This window comes from Etheostoma cragini, chromosome 1 (assembly GCF_013103735.1).
Source record: "Etheostoma cragini isolate CJK2018 chromosome 1, CSU_Ecrag_1.0, whole genome shotgun sequence".
Taxonomy (NCBI): Eukaryota; Metazoa; Chordata; class Actinopteri; order Perciformes; family Percidae; genus Etheostoma; species Etheostoma cragini.
The window spans coordinates 33173261-33193377 of NC_048407.1; the positions used below are offsets into that span (position 1 = coordinate 33173261).

Here is a 20117-nt window from a genome sequence, read left to right on the forward strand (position 1 = left end):
CCCCCCCCCCCCCATACGTTGCTGTCAGTTAGTAAAAATCTTCCGTCCCGCTTTATTTCAGGAGGAACAGAATCTGAGGACCTTAGTGACTATAGGCCAGTTAGCCTATAATCAGTGGTGACCTATATTTGCTAATAATATGTTGGGATTATGTTGACTTTTTAATTTTCTTTTAATCTTTCTTCTATTTGTCGATTATTTTTTTCATTACACAATGATTGTGATTTTTGAAATTTAGCCAGGTATGTCAACTTTAAAACTTCTAACTGTGTGAATAATGAATTTTTATGAAGTAATTTCCTTATGATAGGACTAGTGTGCACAGTGTGTGTGTGTGAAAGCATGATTTAACCTTTGACACCTTTTGCAGAGCCAGTGGAACGCCTTTTCCAAGCACAACCCAAAGTTACCATTACCACCCCACCCCATCCTCACAGTAAGTAACCTTTCTTTGTGTTCTGTTTTTTTTAAATACATATCTTAGTGATAAGGAAAAGTGCATATAGCGCTTGTTTCAACTGAACCTGAGAGACTGAATTTACGAAAGCTGTAAAAAAAGAAATCAAGGCAGCTTTATTCATTCAAAGTGCTTTACATAAAACGATTAAAAACATAAAAGCAGCCATCCTTGCCCTTCCCAGAACAGGCCGGTCCCGCCGGTCTTCCATTTAATTTATCTTTAAATGCTTGTATATTTTCAATAATGCAACTTCAGTAGAAGAAATGAACAATTATTTAAAGAAAGGCAACATACGAGGAACCATCATCTTGTCGTGGTGGAGAGGTTTGTGTGTCCCTATGAACCTGAGGGCTGTGTTGTCTGGAGCTTTGTGCTCCTGGTAGGGTCTCCCATGGCAAAGTGGTCTCAGGGGAGGGGCCAGACGAAGAATGGTTCAAAAGCCTTATGGAAAATCAAGGAAGGGATCGAGGGACCCTGCCCGGTGGAAGCCCGGGGCCCCGTCTGGAGCCAGGCCCAGACGGAGGGCTCGTCAGCGGGCGCCTGGTTGCTGTGTTTGCCCCGGAGCCTGGCCGGGCACAGCCCGAAGAAGCTACGTGGCACCTCTCCCTCCAGCCCATGGGCCCACCACCTGTGGGAGGAACCAATGGGGTCGGATGCGCTGCCGTAAGGCTGGCTCTGGGCACGTGGAATGTCACCTCTCTGTGGGGGAAGGAGACGGACCTTGTGCGGGAGGTGGCGCGCTACCAGTTAGATCTGGTGGGGCTCACCTTACACACAGTCTCTGTTCGGGAACCTCCTGGATAGGGGTTGGACTCTGGAGTTGCCCAGGGTGTAAGGCGCCGGGGAGATGTGGGGATACCCACAAGTTCCCGGCTATGCGCCGCTGCGTTGGAGTTTACCCCGGTGGACGAGAGGGTCGCCTCCCTACGCCTGCGGGTGATGGGGGGGAAAACTCTGACTGTTGTTTGTGCATATGCACCAAACAAGAGTTCGGAGTATTCCGCCTTCCTGGAGACCTTGAATGGAGTCCTGTATGGGGCTCCAGTAGGGGACTCCATAGTGCTGCTGGGGGACCTCTACGCACACATGGGTGATGATGGAGATACTTGGAGAGGCGTGATTGGGAGGAACGGCCTCCCTGATCTAAACCAGAGTGGTTGTCTGTTGTTGGACTTCTGTGCTAGTCATGGACTGTCCATCACAAACACCATGTGCAAACATAGGGATGCTCATAAGCGTACGTGGTACCATAGCACCCTAGGCCAAAGGTCAATGATCGATTTTATGTTTCATCTGATCTGAGGCCGTATGTTTTGGACACTTGGCATTGAACCTGAGTGGACAATGTTCAAAGTTTCCATTGCTGAAGCTGCAGCGGCGAGCTGTGATCTTAGGGTCTTACGTGCCTCAAGGGGCAGTAACCCACGAACACCCTGGTGGTCAGGGAAGCCGTCCGACTGAAGAAGGAGTCGTTCCGGGATATGTTATCCCAGAGGACTCCGGAGGCAGTTGCAAGGTACCAACGGGCCCGAAGGGCTGCAGCCTCTGCCGTGACAGAGGCAACGCGGCGGGTGTGGGAGAAGTTCGAAGAAGACATGGAGAAGGACTTTCAGTTGGCACCAAGGTGCTTCTGGAAAACCATTCGCCACTTCAGGAGGGGGAAGCGGGGAATCATCCAAGCTGTATACAGTAAGGATGGGACGTTGTTGACCTCAACTGGGGAGGTAATAGAGCGGTGGAAGGAACACTTTGAGGAACTCCTAAATCCAGCTGACACGCCCTCTGTGGTAGAGGCAGAGCTGGAGGATGATGGGGGATTGTCGTCAATTTCCCTAGTGGAAGTCTCTGAGGTAGTCAAACAACTCCACAGCGGCAAAGCCACAGGGATTGATGACATCCGTCCAGAAATGCTGAAAGCTCTGGGTGTGGAGGGGATGTCTTGGTTGACACGCCTCTTCAACATTGCGTGGAAGTCTGGGACGGTGCCTAGGAGTGGCAGACCGGAGTGGTGGTTCCCCTCTTCAAAAAGGGGGACCAGAGGGTGTGTGCCAATTACAGGGGTATCACACTTTTCAGCCTCCCTAGTAAAGTCTACTCCAAGGTGCTGGAAAGGACGGTTCGGCCGATAGTTGAACCTCGGATTGAAGAGGAACAATGCGGATTCCGTCCTGGTTGTGGAACAACGCATCAGATCTTCACTCTCGCAAGGATCTTGGAGGGGGCCTGGGAGTATGCCCAACCAGTCTACATGTGTTTTGTGGACCTGGAGAAGGCGTATGACCTGGTCCTCCGGGAGAAATTGTGGGAGGTGCTGCGGGAGTATGGGGTGAGGGGGTCCCTTCTCAGGGCCATCCAATCTCTGTATGACCAAAGCAAGAGCTGTGTCCGGGTTCTCTGCAGTAAGTCAGACTCGTTCCAGGTGAGGGTTAACCTCAACCAGGGCTAAGCTTTGTCACCAATCCTGTTTGTGATATTTATGGACAGGATATCGAGGCGGAGTCGGGGCGGGGAGGGGTCGCAGTTTGGTGGGCTCCAGATCTCATCGCTGCTTTTTGCAGATGATGTGGTCCTGATGGCGTCATCGGTCTGTGACTTTCAGCACTCACTGGATCGGTTTGCCGACAAGTGTGAAGTGGCTGGGATGAGGATCAGCACCTCTTAATCTAAGGCCATGGTTCTCAGCAGGAAACCGGTGGAGTGCCTTCTTTGAGTAGGGAACGAGTCCTTACCCCAAGTGAAGGAGTTTAAGTACCTTGGGGTCTTGTTCGCGAGTGAGGGGACCATGGAGAGTGAGATACGTCGGAGAATTGGAGCAACTGGTGCGGTATTACATTCCGTTTATTGCACCGTTGTAACAAAAAAGGAGCTGAGCCAGAAGAGAAAGCTCTGGATCTACCGGACAATTTTCGTTCCTACCCTCACCTATGGTCATGAAGGCTGGGTCATGACCGAAAGAGATCATGGGTACAAGCGGTCAAAATGGGTTTCGTCAGGAGGGTGGCTGACGTCTCCCTTAGAGATGGGTTGAGAAGCTCAGTCATCCAAGAGGAGCTCGGAGCAGAGCCCTCTTTCCTTCGCATCGAAAGGAGCCAGTTGAGGTGGTTTGGGCATCTGGTATGATGCCTCCTGGGCGCCACCCTATGGAGGTGTTCCAGGCACGTCCAGCTCGGGGGAGGCCTCGGGGAAGACCCAGGAATAGCTAGAGAGAGATTATATCTCCAACCTGGCCTGGGAACGCCTCGGGATCCCCCAGTCGGAGCTGGTTGATGTGGCTTGGGAAAGGGAAGTTTGGATTCCCCTACTGGAGCTGCTGCCCCCGCGACCCGATACCGGATAAGCGGGTGAAGATGGATGGATGGATGGAACATACAAAAGGAAGGTTTTCAGCCTTGATTTAACAGAACTGAGTTGAAATATCGATTACATTTAACTGAGATCTTTGCGGGGGTTAGGAAGACTAAATCCTTGTTCGCTGATGCCATTTAGGTCGGGTGTCTATCAGTCCGAGATGAGGTGTGTTCTGGTTGATGTCCGGAAGGAGCAAGGTGAGTCTAAGGCCTTCTTCAGTGTTAACATTTTGTAGTTTAACTGCGTCTCTAATGGTGAATGTTTTAACATATACTGTGTATAACATGCTAAAGGATACGTTAGTGTGATGATGCAGAAGGAGCACCCAAAAGCAGAGTAGAGGACAATACTTATAAGGCTTTATTTGATCACAAAACAAAGTCCACAAAAATATAAGATAGAACAAAATGCAACAAAAAGTCGAAAAATCCAGAACAATCCCAAAATGATCCAGGGTGGAAAGCAAAGCAAAAAACAGGGAACGATGGTAGGGAAAAACTCACAGGGAAAGGTCAGACAGAAAAACGAACAGTACGACACCAACGATCTCGAGGACCGGACCAAAAGATCTGACAAAAACCAAGCAAGCACAGACATTAAATACACAAGGTAACGAGGTAATGAGGTAACGAGGTAACGAGGTAATGTGGTAATGAGAGGCAGGTGACAAGAGGGCAGGGAAGCAGGTGGAAAACATCAGGTAATCACAAGAGTCGGAGGACACAGGAAGTAAATCTAAAGCTAGGACGAGACAAAACTAAGGCTTCAAAATAAAGCATAAAACAGAACATACAGACACTCAGGGGAACACCAGACAACACAGGGCTGGGGAGGACACAAGACACTAACACAAGACAGAACAACAAAACCAAAAAGGGGGAAAGAACCCAAAGCAAAACTCAAACCAGTGCCAAATATTGGCTGCATGGCTGAAGTATTGGCTGATAAACACCTGCTTGCTTACGTAGTTTAGTTCATTGGTTTACACATATACAAATAGCACAGATTAATTTACATGTAATAAATAAAAGATTTGACGGAGAGATGCAACAAACCCTCAGATGGTCTTAATCGGGACACTCTTCACTGAATACTCCAAATAAAGTAGAGAGAGAAACTGAAATACTGATGGAAAAGGAAAACAAATTCCAAACTAAAACAACACATATCAAATCTAGAGGATAAATATGAAAGGTGACATAACACTAGGAGTTACATGGGTTGTTTACAAGACATAACATTAGGGATAAAGTTACATAGACAAAAAAAAACGTTAACAGATTTCTTAAAACGTACACATGCTTGCTTTGAAAAATCTCCTACGGAAATGGCAACATAAAATATATTTCAATATAAAGCTGGGCAATGTATTGATATTACATTGATTGTGATGTGGGACTAGATATCGTCTTAGATTTTGGACATTGTAATATGACATTAGTGTTGTCATTTTCTGATTTTAAAGGCTGAATTACAGTAAAGTGATGTTATTTCCTGAACTCACCAGACTGTAGTAGTTGTTCTATAATTGGTATTTACCCCCTTATACACATTACTGATGATTATTTATCAAAAATCTCATTGTGTCAATATTTCGTGAAAGCACCAATAGTGAAAACTACAATATCGTTGTAGTATCGATATTGAGGTATTTGGTCAAAAATATCGTGATATTTGATTTTACCCATATCGCCCAGCCCTATATCAATATATCAACACAGAATGAATTATCATATATGTACTGTAAATTATATTCCTGTACATACGCGTGCATGTTTTACATTATTATGTAATAATATTGTATAATGCAAGTTATGTCACACAATAGTCTAGAAAATATGCAGTTTTCAGCACAATGTTGTTGGTTTTTATAATTGGTTTGAAAATTTCTTTTTTTAGTTAAATCCCATGTGATCTGCGGCGAGTCCACAATGACAGTATCAGTTGAGAAATCTTCGTTCCGTGGACTCAGTGAGGAAAACCTGCGGCTCAGTGACCCCAGCAACACCGCCTGCAGCCTCCAGCGTCACTCCAACAGCACTCACATCGTCGCTGTTGTCCCCCTCAACGCCTGCGGCACTCAGATCGAGGTAACGCAGGGTCATTTGTTTCAACACAAACCACCATGGAGAGGGGGGGTCAATTCTTCATCTCCTCAGGCAAAACAAAGGCGTGTTGCATTGTGGCATACAGTAGTGATGGCCACATGAAGCTTGGTGAACCAGTGTCTTTATTTTCTGAGCCCACTAGATGGCGCTCTTGGTTTTAAAGGAAAAGCTTAAGCTGTTGCAATTCAGGGCATTCTTAACACTCTGTTGAGCAGAGAGCGCCATCTAGTGGGCTCAGAAAATAAAGACACTGGTTCACCAAGCTTCATTTGGCCATCACTAGCATACGGGAGTAAAATGTAGGGTACATCATATATACACTCAAATTAACAGTGCAGTGTGTGTATTTTTTAGTGGACTATACAGTTAACGGAATTAACCGAGGAGAATTTGAACACCACTACAAAATGGCAAACACACTATATAGTGCACTGTCTCCGTAATAGGGAACAGTTTCCAACACAGCTTCAATTCCATCAGCAAGGGGCAGTGAACATCACAGCATGTAAACCTCTTCTAGTAGACCCCAAGAGTACAAATAGATAATGATCCCAATAAAATGACAGTGTTGCAGCAGCAAAATCAGTCACACAGCACAGAATATAAATATAAATGAAATACAGGGATACAATATACATAAAATAATAGGATAAAATACAAGACCGAATATTTGAATATATGCAAGATGGGAATAGAAAAATGTGCAACGGCTTAAGTAGTATGATAAAAATGTAAATAAACCTATTGTGCAGGTTGCATGAGTGCAGGACTGCGGTGTCTCAGAGTCTTATCTACACCCAGTGATGACATGTTATAGAGTTGTATTGCCGGTGGTAGTAATGATTTCCTGTAGCGGTCCGTGCAACATCGAAGCATCTTAGAGAAGGTTCTCCTAACTATAACGGTAACAAGGAGTACAATAGGGGCTCTTGAATGCATAACCTTTATCTCTGCAGGAAGATGAGGAAAACCTGTTCTTCAAGAATGAAATCACCACGGTGGACAGCTCAGAGTACCTGATCACCAGGAAGCACCAGCTGGAGGTGCAGTTCTACTGCCAGTACCCCAAACGTGGGAACGTGTCGCTGGGCTTCACGGCGCACAGGAATAACGTCACAGTATGGGAGAAAGGCTTCGGCACGTTCACCTACCAGTTTGAGTTCTATCCCGACGCCCAATTCAGAACCCAGATTGATCCAAATAATTACCCTCTGGAGTACGACATAGGGAGCCGGATTTACATGCAGATAGAGGCCACCTCCTCCATCAACGACACCGAGCTGTTCGTGGAGTCCTGCACAGCGGCACCTTATGACAACCCAAACTACTGGCCAACCTACCCCATCATTGACAACGGGTAGGCATGACTACACCCAAAGTGGCAACAGACAACACAGCAGTGTGTTTTTAAAGAGCAGCTACTACTTTTCTAGTCTTTTATACTTTAAAGGTGCTCTAAGCGATGTTATGTGACGTTACTTCTTGTTGGCGTTCAAAGCATTTTCAACCAAAACGAGACTAGCTCGCCTCTCCCTCCTCCTCATACCGTCCCCCCTCCCTCCCTTCTGTGCTTCCACGCACTAACCCCCCCCACCAACCCCGACCGACAAATCCTTCTTGTCAGTTATTGGCTGGAACACTGTTATGTTTAGAGGTGCGGGTTGTCACAGTTTGTTTATGTTGGTGTTTGTAGGTCCTGGGCTGTCTACAGAGACCGTCACACCCAAGTTACGAGTCAGATTTTATCATTGTTTTTACTAGCTTTAGCCAGGTTAGCCCTCGTTAGCAATACCAAGAATAAAACATATACAAGACCAAAAAATATCAATCACAAGGCCCAATTGTAAATACCAAACCATAACACAACCAGTCTCCATCACAGGCATTACCCAATCTCCTTGTCCTTACCATGTAAATACCTTCAACAGATCAATACCTCTTTCTCTATTATAGCATCCACTGTAATACGTAGAGTTAATATTTCTTATCTGTCCTTTGGTTTTGCTCTGATTAGGTGTAGTGTGGACCCGACTGTTATAATCCATTCCCCTGCCCACCAGAGACAGTTCAAGTTCTGCATGGAGGCCTTCAAGTTCATCGGCTTGCACGACCAGGTAAAGAACGGACTACATGGTTAGTTTAGTTTAGTTTAAATGGTGCACACTTCGTCCACCGCAATCCCACCAATCTGTCCCAAAACCTCCCAGTTAGAGAGGAAATGCCATAAACATCTTCTTTGTAAATCTTGGGACAGACGGGGGCATGTCTGCTGATCTCATGACATCGTGTTCTGTTGCATGCAGGTGTACATCAGCTGTTCAGTGCTGATGTGTGAGAAAGGAAAACCCGGCACAAGGTGCTCACAAGGATGCATCAACTCCACATCAGCAGCTCACCATCATCACCGCCGAAAGAGGGAGGCTGGCACTCAGACTGTGCGGCACTTCATTTCCCAGGGTCCTCTGCGCTTGAGGAGATCAGCAGAAAGCTCAGAAAGCCCAGGTATGAAAACAAGGGAGTGTTGCACACCTCCCCTCACTTTAGAGTCCCAGTTAGACTTTGAACAACATTAAAAGTGCATGTCTTCTCTTTCTCCCAGTGACCAACCTGAACCTGAACCTGGTTTTCATCGCTGGATGTCTGCTTGCAGCCGTTGGCATGATCAGTGCCGTGGTCATCTACAAAGCCAAAATATCAAGGGTCAAATATCAGCCTTTGCCCGCATTTGAAAGTTAAGACAGAATACCAGTTCTGTATTAGTTACATTCGACTATACATTTGCTTTCCTGTCCAATATTGAGGATTCATGTATCTAAATATCCACCCATTTAAATGAATAATGTTAATATTAACACCTTTTAGAAATGTCTACAGCTACGTCCTCTTCAGCAAGGAAAATGGTATGGTGTATTTTCTAATAACCAACACTGAAAGCAAGGAAGATCACTGCTGATGTTGGTCTCTTGTGGTGTTTTCCCATAGACTGTTTATATATATATTGATTAATAGTAACGGTCTTTGTGTTTTCTGTGATTCTGTGTGACCGTGGGAGCCTATGTAGCTTTACAAATGCTTCCACTGTTATGTATTATGATTGGAAACATGTCTCTTGATTGATAGATGCACTCCTATCCAACCCTAATCATTCCTATAGTCAAATGTCATCATTACATGACAAAGGCTCTTGACTTCTAGAATAAAGTCAGTTATCATGCACTTGCATAATGGATCAATTAAAACATATTTTCTTATACATATATTTTTGATTGCACTGCATGTGTACTTGTATGTGCATTTACATTTTTGAAAATAAAGTAAGATACACAAAGGATGTTTTGGTGCAACTCTCTATTATTATTAATTCATCCTTCATACATGGTGTAGACGTTGTAAGTAATGGCTCGTGTAGATCAGTTGTAAGAAATCAGCACGGACTTTTGGGTTGCCAGGTTGTAAAATTGTTTCAATGGATTTCAATAGTTTTCCTATTTGGGATAGGTAAAGTTCATCCATCCATCAATCTATTGCTCTATCTATCTATCTATCTATCTATCTATCTATCTATCTATCTATCTATCTATCTATCTATCTATCTATCTTCCCATCTATCTTCCCATCTATCTTCCCATCTATCTATCTTCCCATCTATCTATCTTCCCATCTATCTATCTTCCCTTCTATCTATCTTCCCATCTATCTATCTTCCCATCTATCTATCTATCTTCCCATCTATCTATCTATCTTCCCATCTATCTTCCCATCTATCTATCCTCCCATCTATCTATCCTCCCATCTATCTATCTATCTATCCTCCCATCTATCTATCTATCTATCTATCCTCCCATCTATCTATCCTCCCATCTATCCTCCCATCTATCCTCCCATCTATCCTCCAACAGTGCACTCTAGTGGACCCTCTGAAACCAGATTTTCCTCCACACACACACACACACACACACACACACACACACACACACACACACACACACACATACACACACAAACTGCAGTGGAATGTAACTAAGTTCCTATTATATTAGGGGTGGCTCAGTATCACATGTAGACCACACATTATGAGTTCATGTAAATCAGATGATGTTTGTCATATAAGGCTGATTTCCTGTTGTCAGTGGGGGGGCACTGTGACCAAAAGTCAATTTTGGCCAAACAATGTCCTCAGGCCTGGACTCTTATCAATCGTGAGAAATTTCAGCCAAATTGGACTATGTGCACAAAAGTTACCGTAATTTCCTTGTTCATTGATAAATGCTCAAAATGGCCGCCACGCCACGCCTACACCGTAGGACGAAAAGTTCTGTTTTTAATAACTTCTCATCTTTAAGATGTTGGAATGGTACTGACCAAATTTAAAGTCCATTAGATGAAATCTCTAGGATCCACATTTAAATCTCTAGCCTAAGTTAGGTTTTTAAAACTAAAATGTCCCAAATAAATTGGTTTTCCTTTTCAAATCTATAAATAATGTTATAATCAATACTGTTAATCCTATTAGTGTGACTTTCTGTCTTGCAAAATCAATATTAATTCCTCTACATTTTAAAGTTGTATTTATTATGCTCGATGACAACTATAGGTTTTTAGAATGTCTTTGGAACCTAAAATAAAATCATCATCAAATCATTTCTGCCCATGACTGCCCCCCAAGCTATTATTATACAACATACTATATATTATAAAAAATGTAATCATGTCATCATCACAAATTAGTATTTCGTGGCCACAAACTTGCATTTTGTGGTCACACATGATGACATGTTTTGGATGTCGTATCTGGGGCTCCGTAGAGATATCACAAGAGGGAACATGAATCCCTCTTTTAAAGTGATCATATTATGCTTTTTAGCATTTTCCCTTTAAATTTCATTGTGTTATAAATCTTTTTATGCATATTCTAGGTTTTACAAAATGTAAAAGCCCAAAGTCGTCCACCCCCCAAAGGAACTTCTCAGCCAATCTGCTGTCTGCTACACACCAGTTTTTTAAATGTCAGTCTATTCACCAACCAATCAGAGGCCCTCAGGTGTTACTTCCACATGTGTAGCTCATTGGCATTCAAGGTTGCTTTCAATCAGTTGATTAGGAGGTCTTTGACTCTCAGGGTAGACTTATAAAAGCTGGTGTGTAGCAGACAGCACCACATCGTGCCAGTTAGGCCAGGATATACAAGCAAGTGATTTGTTTTATTGTGTATTGGTTAGCAGGTGTAGTTTGCTAGTAGCTAGACTAGCTTTAGACACTGCAAACATCAGTGGCTATGGCTTTTGGGATTTGTCTCAGGTAAGTTGCAGAGTCATGTCAAATTACAAGCTGTTGTATGCCATTAGTGCACCTTATGGTTTCCATTTTAATTTATATTAACAGTTTGACCCTGCTCCTGTCTGTGTGGACAACTGCAAAATGTGATATTCCCAATGGTAAGAAGTAAAACTCCTGCTTAAATGTGTGCCCGTTAGTTCTTAGTGCGTACACTTCAATTTGAACTCATTTGTTCGTGCAGGAGTTCATATGGAGTGTCGTGATCGTTACTTCATGATAGCTGTTGATCTCTCCTATTCTGGGAATGAACCTTCCTTTGAGGCGGTTGGTAAGTCCTGCACAGCATTACAAGCTAGGGGTCAGAAACCAACTATTGAGCTACAATGGCTATTGAACCTAATTTTGTGAATTAATATTGGCCATTCAGGTTTTTATTTTTGAGTAGATCTGACCAATTAAACCCAGGTGTTTCACTGAATAGTGTGAAAACTTTAAGCAGACAAAGCTAGGGATTTCTCTTTCAGATGAGAAAGGTGTGTACCCCATCACTAAGGAGTATGCAGCAAAGTGTGGCTACAGTGTCAGTGTGGTCCCTGCATTGGAACATGTGGAGCTCAGAGCCTCTTACTTCAGCTGCCACACAGACAACAAGGTCTGTACAAATGGTGTACAAAACAGTTTTGGCTTATGTACAATAGAGCTAGCCTTTTTTTCAGGGACACATGTTTTTCATGAATCTTATTTGACTGGATGTTTCAGGAGGATAAAGTATTCACATTCAACATCAACCTGATTGGGACAAACAAGGGGAAGGAAGTCACCTATGCTCTGAACAAAACCTGTTCTCCCCCTCTTCCCTGGTCTCCCAGAGAGGTCACCTGTGAGGTCAACTACATGGAAGTAAGCTTGGTTGCATGTAATGTAAAATGTGCAGTTTCCAAATTTGAACTAACCCTGGTTTCTTTGTAGGTGTCTGTGAGGAGTGATGTGGCCTGTCCAACTCTCACAAAGAAGGCTGACTGGGACGCTAGTTTCAAAAGGGTATGTTTGACACGTCTTCTGGGTAATGTGCGAAATTTATCAAATGCAGTTGGATAACAATCATCAAATTCATATACACAATTAAATGGTTTGACAATGTGCTTTATTCAGGCCTATTCCTCAGCCACTTCAGATTGGCAGGTGATGTTTCAGAGGGCGCAGCCAGGGTTGTTTCCCATTAGCCTCAACACGGCTAAGATGCATGGATATACATTTGACTTGACAGATGGAAGGCTTGTATTTCGTACTCCTTATGGACAACCTGACTCATACACCACGGAGGTAAACCACTGCAGAGTTCAGTGAATCTAGTCCTTTTTTTGAAATTCCAGAATAGTATGTTTTGTACGGTAAAGAATTTAGTACAAAGCAGTTTATCATGTGTTGCCCCCCCCAGGTGAATGGTGTTCCAGTAGAGGTGGTCCATGCAACATTGTTGTCCAGACTAAGCTGGGTTTCAGTCGTGGTTGACCTGGTCGCTGCTTGCTCTATGCGTCAGTATTGCAATCTCCTATATTGTGGCTTTTTTCTTTTTTCCCTTGACATACAACAAATCTAATACTGGTGTAAACTCTCTCAGATAAAGGTTCATATGACAACAGTAGCTACATTATGTGGGAGTCTTCTGAGGTGCTGCATCCATGGTTGTCAGATCTAAACCAGATGCAGGTCAACATTGGTGTCAATGGTGAACTTGTGGAGCAGCCAGTTGCAGAGAAGAGGGGCTTCATTGTGAACCAGCACAACTCCACAGTTGAGATCAGCATCCCCTATAAGGCTGAAGGAGTATACAGGAAGGTCAGGAGGCATTGCTATTTAATTAAACATATTTGAAAATGTGGAGGACTTTTGAGCCAGTTGCATGTTAATAATTTTCCTGAGACCGCGTTTTTCTTTCAGAGCATCGTGTCTGGGAATCTGTACGAGTTCTGCATCTTTAATCTCTACTTGGAGCAAATCTTAGTGGATGAGGATCATGGTGACACCAGACTTCGCATTCACAGGACGCTGGCCACGCCCCTGCGGCCATGCCCTATTGTCACTGAAAACAGTAAGTCTAACAGGCACTTGCAGAGATGGATGAAGCTTCATGAACCAGTGGCCTCAAGATCTGAGCCCACTAGATTTAGAGCAATGCTTAAGGTGTTGCAATTCAATATATTTTCAACCAGTTGAACAGCGTGCCATCTACTAGGCTCAGAAAATGGACACTGGTTCACAAAGCTTCATTCAGCCATCACAAGGCCACTTGCCTAGTTGAAGAAACAAGAATGTGAATGGCTTTTGTTTCAGGAACAGTTTCTGAGGAGCGCGCATTCACGGTCTACCTCGGGGGCATCCCTGAAGATGTTGAGTTGGTTGCAGTTAATTTGAATGGATGGGATTTTACAGTTCCCTTTACAAATGCAAGCAGCCGCAACATCACAAAAGTTGTTGTTCCCAACCACACCCATGGCTACATTCTGAAGGTGCCTTTTGATGACCCTGTTATGCAGCAGGTAAAAGGTCTTTGCGTTGTGTGGTGTTTCATATTGGTTTACACAGAAACTTAATCATTATTGAATCAACATATTGTGTCCTTTAGTTGATCAAAGATACTACAACTCGGCGCAGGCTGGACGTCAACTACACACTGACTGTTCTGCCTGAAAATGAGCCCTTTTACCATCTAGCATCAGTGATGGCGGTAACCGATGCCTGTAAGTCACTTACTTTTAGACATGGTCAATCCTAATTTATGAGGCAGTAACACATTGTGTTTTAACAGCTCCTCCAGTCTTTGACGCCGTCTGTTCTGAGTCTGGCATCGGCTTTAAACTGGACCACCGGCCTATTCTCCCCTTGTGGGAGATCAGTATAGGCTCGGAGCTGCTGACATCAGAGCTGGCAGCCAAGTACGGCTACATCATGAGCAACAATAGCCAGAGACTGCTGCTCGAGGTGCCGATCTTCACTCATGGCTACAAGTACAAGGTGAGAGGAGACTGAAGCATCAAAACTTGTTCATGTAGAAAATGGCCAATCAAGACACATTTGTCAATACGCTGCATGTCTCTGTAGGACATTAATTTAAAGGACTTCGTTGGCACTTTTGAGCTCCTCATGCGGAATCATGAAACGGAGGTCCAAATTTCAACTGTCAAGACGTGTCGGTTCTCTGCTACTGAACTCATTGGTAAGGAGACCTTAGTTTTTACAAACTAAGATCCGCATATGGTTGACACAAGTGCTAAAACTCAGTTCTTTGCAGTGTGTTCGGCTGATGGCCGGATAACTGTGGTGACTGACTTGTCTCTGGCCATCGCAAGTGAAGGAGTTCCTGCTAGAATCCACCTGGTAGACAAAAACTGTAGACCCAAAGAGATGGACGGCACCAGGGCTCTGTTCTCTTTTCCAATCAACGGCTGTGGATCCACCGTCAAGGTACTGCTTACTAATGTAACTGAACTCATTCAAAATTGTATATCTGGTGATATGAGCACCAACATGTTATGCTTGGTTTCTCCAGCTTGGCGAGGAGTCTGTGACTTACAAAAACGAGATCTTCTTCAGCAAGGAGTTGAATGTGCCAACTGTCTCCAGCAATGATTTTGACAGGTACATTTTCAACCCAACTATTTGGGCTAATGCAACTCCGTCAACTTGATGAAAACAACCCTATGTTGTCTTGCAGGGTGACAATCCAGTGTACATATGCTCTGGCTGGACTACTCTCAGTATACAGGTTTCAGTCTGACACAGCTGGCATCGGCCGTATTGTGCATTCTGCACACTCTACTGAAGGTTGGTGGTTTACCTGTTAAACTGAACCGCATCATTAATATATCGCATGCCAACATCTGTCTGGTCTCTCTAGGTCTACTGGGTCCCACCATCAAGCCCACTACAGTGCTTCAAACTTTGTCCACTCAAAGACATGTATCAACTGAACCTGCTAAGAACATCGGTGTATCCAGCTTTCAAAACAATTTCTCAAGCGCTAGCATTACAGGAACATTCTCTAGCACTATTGCTAGCATGTCAAGCAACATCTCGAGCATTCCAGGCACCACTACCAGTCCAGCCGCCATGGCTGGCATATCAAGCAACTTCTCTAGCATTGCAGGCATGCTTGGTAACATATCAAGCACTGTCACTAGCATACCAGGCAGTATCTCAAGCAACATCTCTAGCATTCCAGGCACTGTCGCAAGGGTTTTGGGCACTGTATCCAGAATTATCTCTAGTGTTCCCAGCACTGTATCAGGCACAACTAGTGGTCCAGTTAACAGCTCTAGCATTCCAGCCACAGTAACTAGCATTCCAAGCAAAATCTCTGGTGTTCCCAGCACCGTTGCTAGCATATCAAGCACCGTTGCTAGTGTTCCAGGTATTGTTTTGAGCAGAGTCTCTAGCATCCCAGGCATAATCTTTGCAGTTCCTGTATCAAGCACAGTCGCTAGTGTTTCAAGCACTGTTGCTAGTGTTCCGGGCATTAGCTCTAGCATTCCAGGAAACTTCTCCAGCCCCATCACTAGCGTTCCAGGCACCATTGCTAGCATATCAACCATCATCACAAACATCTCTAGCATCCCAGGCACCGCCACTACAGTTCCAGGCACCATTGCTAGCATACCAGGCAATGTCTCAAGCAACATTTCTAGCATTACAGGCACTATCAACGGTGTTCCCGGCACTGTTGCTAGCAGATCAAGCACTGTCACTAGCAACATCTCCACCATTCCAGGCATCTTGGGCACCACTAGCATTCCAGGAACCCTTGCTAGCATATCAAGCACAGTTGCTAGCATTCCGGGAAACGGCTCCATCGCTAGCGTTCCAGGCACCATTGCTAGCATATCAACAATCGTCGCAAGCAACATCTCTAGCATCCCAGGCACCAACACTACAGTTCCGGGCACCATTGCTAGTGTTCCAGGAACCATGGCTAGCGTACCAGGCAGTGTCTCAAGCAACGTTTCTAGCATTACGGGCACCATCAACAGTGTTGACGGCACTGTTGCTAGCATATCAAGCACAGTCACTAGCATGCCAGGCACAGTTGCTAGCATTCTAGGAAACCTCTCCAGCCCCATTGCTAGCGTTCCAGCCAGTGTCTCAAGCGCAGTCATTGGCAACATCTCTACCGTTCCAGGCATAGGCTCTAGTGTCTCGGGCACAGTTGCTAGCGTTCTGAGCAGTGTCTCAAAGGATGAAGCTATTAATCCCACTACAGTGCTTCAGACACCAGTGGCCACTACCAGATGCACCCGCAGATGTCTTGCAATGCAACCTGCTTTCCAGCCTTCTGTTGCGTCCAAAGCTGCCAGCTATCCAAACGACATCTCAAAGGAAGTAACCATTAAGCCCACTACAGCGCTTCCAACACCAGCGGCCACAACCAGATGCACCCGAAGATGCTTTTCAATGCAACCTGCTTTCCGGCCTTCTCCTCAGTACATCAAAGTGTCTGGCACTCCAAACGATGTCTCAAAGAAAGTATCCAGCTTTCAAACCACTGTCTCACAGCAAGTATCAAACTTTTTAAACAACGTTTCAAAGAAATTAACTGACTTTTTAAATGATGTCTCAACGACAGCGTCCAGTTTTTTAAATGATGTTTCAATGACGGCATCAGGGCTTTATAAATAAGAGGTAAGTTTGTTATCTGAACTTCGTCATTATTTGGTTATCTGACGTTTTGGTAATTCTGTTTAAATCTTCTCAACAGGAGCACGAGGGTCATCAACGTTTAAGTGACTCCATGATGTTTTAAATGTAAACTTCAATAAATTTGTATCTTAAATGCTCTTGACTGGTCACTGAGACTACATGAAAATGTACTTTAAAGATCTGTTGCAAACTTGAGAGAGCGCATGATCCATGAGCTGCTAGGTTGGACCCAGCCTGAGGGTTTGAGACTGAAATCAATCTATAAATGTTGAAGGCTGTAAAGTTAGTGCTTTACATCGTCATAAAGGAAGGTTAAGGACTGCAGTCCAAAAACTGGGAATAACAGACATGTTAAAATGCTTGCATAATTTTACATTTTTGAAAACTGATTTAGATTCTGAGGGTAGTTTCGAGCTGGGTGTTGGGACCAGTCAGAACTTGTTACCAGTGAGAAGGAGCTGATATGATCGCATGTTAGCTGAGCAGCTTAATTTTGTACAAGCTGGAGTTGTGAACCTCACTCAACATGATTTTTAGGCTGTAATATTTAATTCAAGGGGGTCGTGGTAGAGGAGTTTAGCCAGAAAAGTCGAGTCATGCAGCACTGACGGTTACATTTAGGAAAAGGATCTTATTTGAGATTAAAACACAAACTCTTCCAGGGTGAAAATTGTTTAAAGTGAACTTTGCTCTCCATCTTGAAAGTGTTATCTTTTTGTTCACTCTGTTAGCTTTTTCCAGTCTGTTTTTATTTCTTATGCTACAAAATTAAATCCCCCAAATTCAATGAAGAGTGTTGTACGGAACCATCCATGTTTATTTTTGACAATTTGGTTGAAGGAAAACAAAATTTCGGATTTAGAAACTTCAAAAACGGGTCAAAATCCAGAAACAAGAGATTTCACCGTTGTCCATGTTTTCCAAATGTTTTACAACACTTTGTGCTCTTTTTTCAGCTTATTGTACAATACATTATGTTCTTTTTTTCCTTTTGTCATGCTTTTTTCTACATTTTCTGACATTTTTAAACCTAATTTTTGAGATTGAAAAACAAACATGCTATAAAATATCCCACATTTATTGAAAGTATTGTGCCGATCATTTTACTCGAGCATTAAATGGAACCATCTGTTTGTTTTTGGCGATTTCTGATGTAGACCTTCTTTTGAAAATGGGTCAAAGACAAGAGGAGGGACAACAGCACTACATCGACAGGGAGGCTGTTACTGCACGATACAGATGACTGTTAATAGGCCTTCCTTACATATGGCTGATAATGGGTTACTTACATATTTGACCTAATGGAGGCTGTGACGCGTTTCAGCCCAGATGGCAGATGGAAGGCAGCTGTAGCGTCCTTAATGTCCACGGAGAGTCTCTCAGAGTTGGACTGAGCTCAGACTGAGGGACAGGGAGCCGATCTGGGCGTAGACCGAGAGTCCAGGTCGGGGGGGAGAGAGTAGGGGAGTGAGCAAAGTTTTAACTCAATCCTAGGATCCACATTTGAATCTTTAGCCTAAGTCAGGTTTTTTAAACTAATGTCCCAAATTAATTAGTTTTCCTTTTCAAATAAACAAATAAATAAATAAACAAATAGTACCAATTCTGTTAATCCTATTAGTGACTTTCTATCTTGCAAAATCAATGTTAATTCCTCTACATTTTAAAGTTGTATTTATTATGTCAATAACAACTATAGGTTTTAAGAATGTCTTTGGAACCTAAAATAAAATCATCATCAAATCATTTCTGCCCATGAATGCCCCCCAAGCTATTATTATACAACATACTATATATTATAAAAAATGTAATCATGTCATCATCAGAAATTGGTATTTCGTGGCCACAAACTTGCATTTTGTGGTCACACATGATGACATGTTTTGGATGTCATGTCTCGGGCTCCGTAGAGATATCACAAGAGGGAACATGAATCCCTCTTTTAAAGTGATCATATTATGCTTTTTAGCATTTTCCCTTTCCTTTCATTGTGTTATATATCTTTTTATGCATATTCTAGGTTTTACAAAATGTAAAAGCCCAAAGTCGTCCACCTCCAAAGGAACTTCTCAGCCAATCTGCTGTCTGCTACACACCAGTTTTTAAAACGTCAGGCTATTCACCGACCAATCAGAGGCCCCCAGGTGTTACATCCACATGTGTAGCTCATTAGCATTCAAGGTTTCTTTCAATCAGTTGATTACAGTGGCCTTTGACTCTCAGGGTAGACTTATAAAAGCTGGTGTGTAGCAGACAGCACCACATCGTGCCAGTAAGGCCAGGATATACAAGCAAGTGGTTCATTTTAGCTTGTGTTGGTTAGCAGGTGTAGTTTGCTAACAGCTAGGCTAGCTTTAGACACTGCAAACATCAGTGGCTATGGCTTTTGGGATTTGTCTCAGGTAAGTTGCAGAGTCATGGCAATTTACAAGCTGTTGTGTGCCATTAGTGCACTTTAAGGTGTGAATGTGTTAATACATTAATTTGTTTTAATAATTTTGTCTCAACAGTGTGACCTTGCTGCTGTCTGTGTGGACAACTGTAAAATGTTATATTCCCAATGGTAAGAAGTAAAACTCCTGCTTAAATGTGTGCCCGTTAGTTCTTTGTGCGTACACTTCAATTTGAACTCATTTGTTCGTGCAGGAGTTCATATGGAGTGTCGTGATCGTTACTTCATGATAGCTGTTGATCTCTCCTACTCTGGGAATGATCCTGTCTTTGAGGCGGTTGGTAAGTCCTGCACAGCATTACAATCTAGGGGTCAGAAACTATGTGTGATCACATTATTGAGCTATAGTGGCTATTTAACCTTATTTTGTAAGTCATTCTTAAGACTGGCCTGGCTGGTTTTTACTTTGAGTAAATCTGACAAATTAAACCCAGGTATTTCACTGAATAGAGTGAAAACTTGAAGCAGACAAAGCTAGGGATTTGTCTTTCAGATGAGAAAGGTGTGTACCCCATCACTAAGGAGTATGCAGCAAAGTGTGGCTACAGTGTCAGTGTGGTCCCTGCATTGGAACATGTGGAGCTTCGAGCCTCTTACTTCAGCTGCCACACTGACAACAAGGTCAGTACAAATGGCATACAAACAGTTTTGGGTTATGTACAATAGGGCTAGCCTTTTTTTTTTTTTTTCAGGAATGCATGTTTTTATTAAATCTCATTTGACTGGATGTTTCAGGAGGATGAAGTATTCACTTTCAACTTCAACCTGATTGGGACAA

General features: G+C 43.5%; 3 protein-coding genes and 1 long non-coding RNA gene across 12 annotated transcripts in view; 3 read left to right on the top strand and 1 right to left on the bottom strand.

The window, feature by feature from the left end:
* The window catches only part of LOC117938976 (CUB and zona pellucida-like domain-containing protein 1), a 10283-nt gene extending 1133 nt beyond the window's left edge, over positions 1 to 9150 (top strand). The window contains exons 3-9 of the mRNA XM_034864021.1: positions 371 to 436; positions 3947 to 4005; positions 5708 to 5898; positions 6873 to 7273; positions 7931 to 8030; positions 8220 to 8418; positions 8516 to 9150. Coding sequence (XP_034719912.1) covers positions 371 to 436; positions 3947 to 4005; positions 5708 to 5898; positions 6873 to 7273; positions 7931 to 8030; positions 8220 to 8418; positions 8516 to 8652 — 1153 coding nt within the window. The 3' untranslated portion in view covers positions 8653 to 9150. The remainder of the gene's footprint in view (positions 1 to 370; positions 437 to 3946; positions 4006 to 5707; positions 5899 to 6872; positions 7274 to 7930; positions 8031 to 8219; positions 8419 to 8515) is intronic.
* The window catches only part of LOC117935911, a 67781-nt gene that overhangs the window by 7028 nt on the left and 40636 nt on the right, over positions 1 to 20117 (top strand). The window lies entirely within an intron of this gene.
* The window catches only part of LOC117941751, a 7557-nt gene continuing 1296 nt past the window's right edge, over positions 13857 to 20117 (top strand). The window contains exon 1 of the mRNA XM_034866778.1: positions 13857 to 13934. Coding sequence (XP_034722669.1) covers positions 13916 to 13934 — 19 coding nt within the window. The 5' untranslated portion in view covers positions 13857 to 13915. The remainder of the gene's footprint in view (positions 13935 to 20117) is intronic.
* The window catches only part of LOC117941987, a 6239-nt gene continuing 2554 nt past the window's right edge, over positions 16433 to 20117 (bottom strand). The window contains exons 3-4 of one of the 2 annotated variants that reach the window (XR_004656030.1): positions 16649 to 16721; positions 16433 to 16507 (exon numbers count right to left, since the gene is read on the bottom strand). This is a non-coding gene — a long non-coding RNA (uncharacterized LOC117941987). Of the gene's footprint in view, positions 16508 to 16560; positions 16722 to 20117 lie in introns of those variants that run through there. The other variant, XR_004656027.1, reaches the window with a different exon arrangement.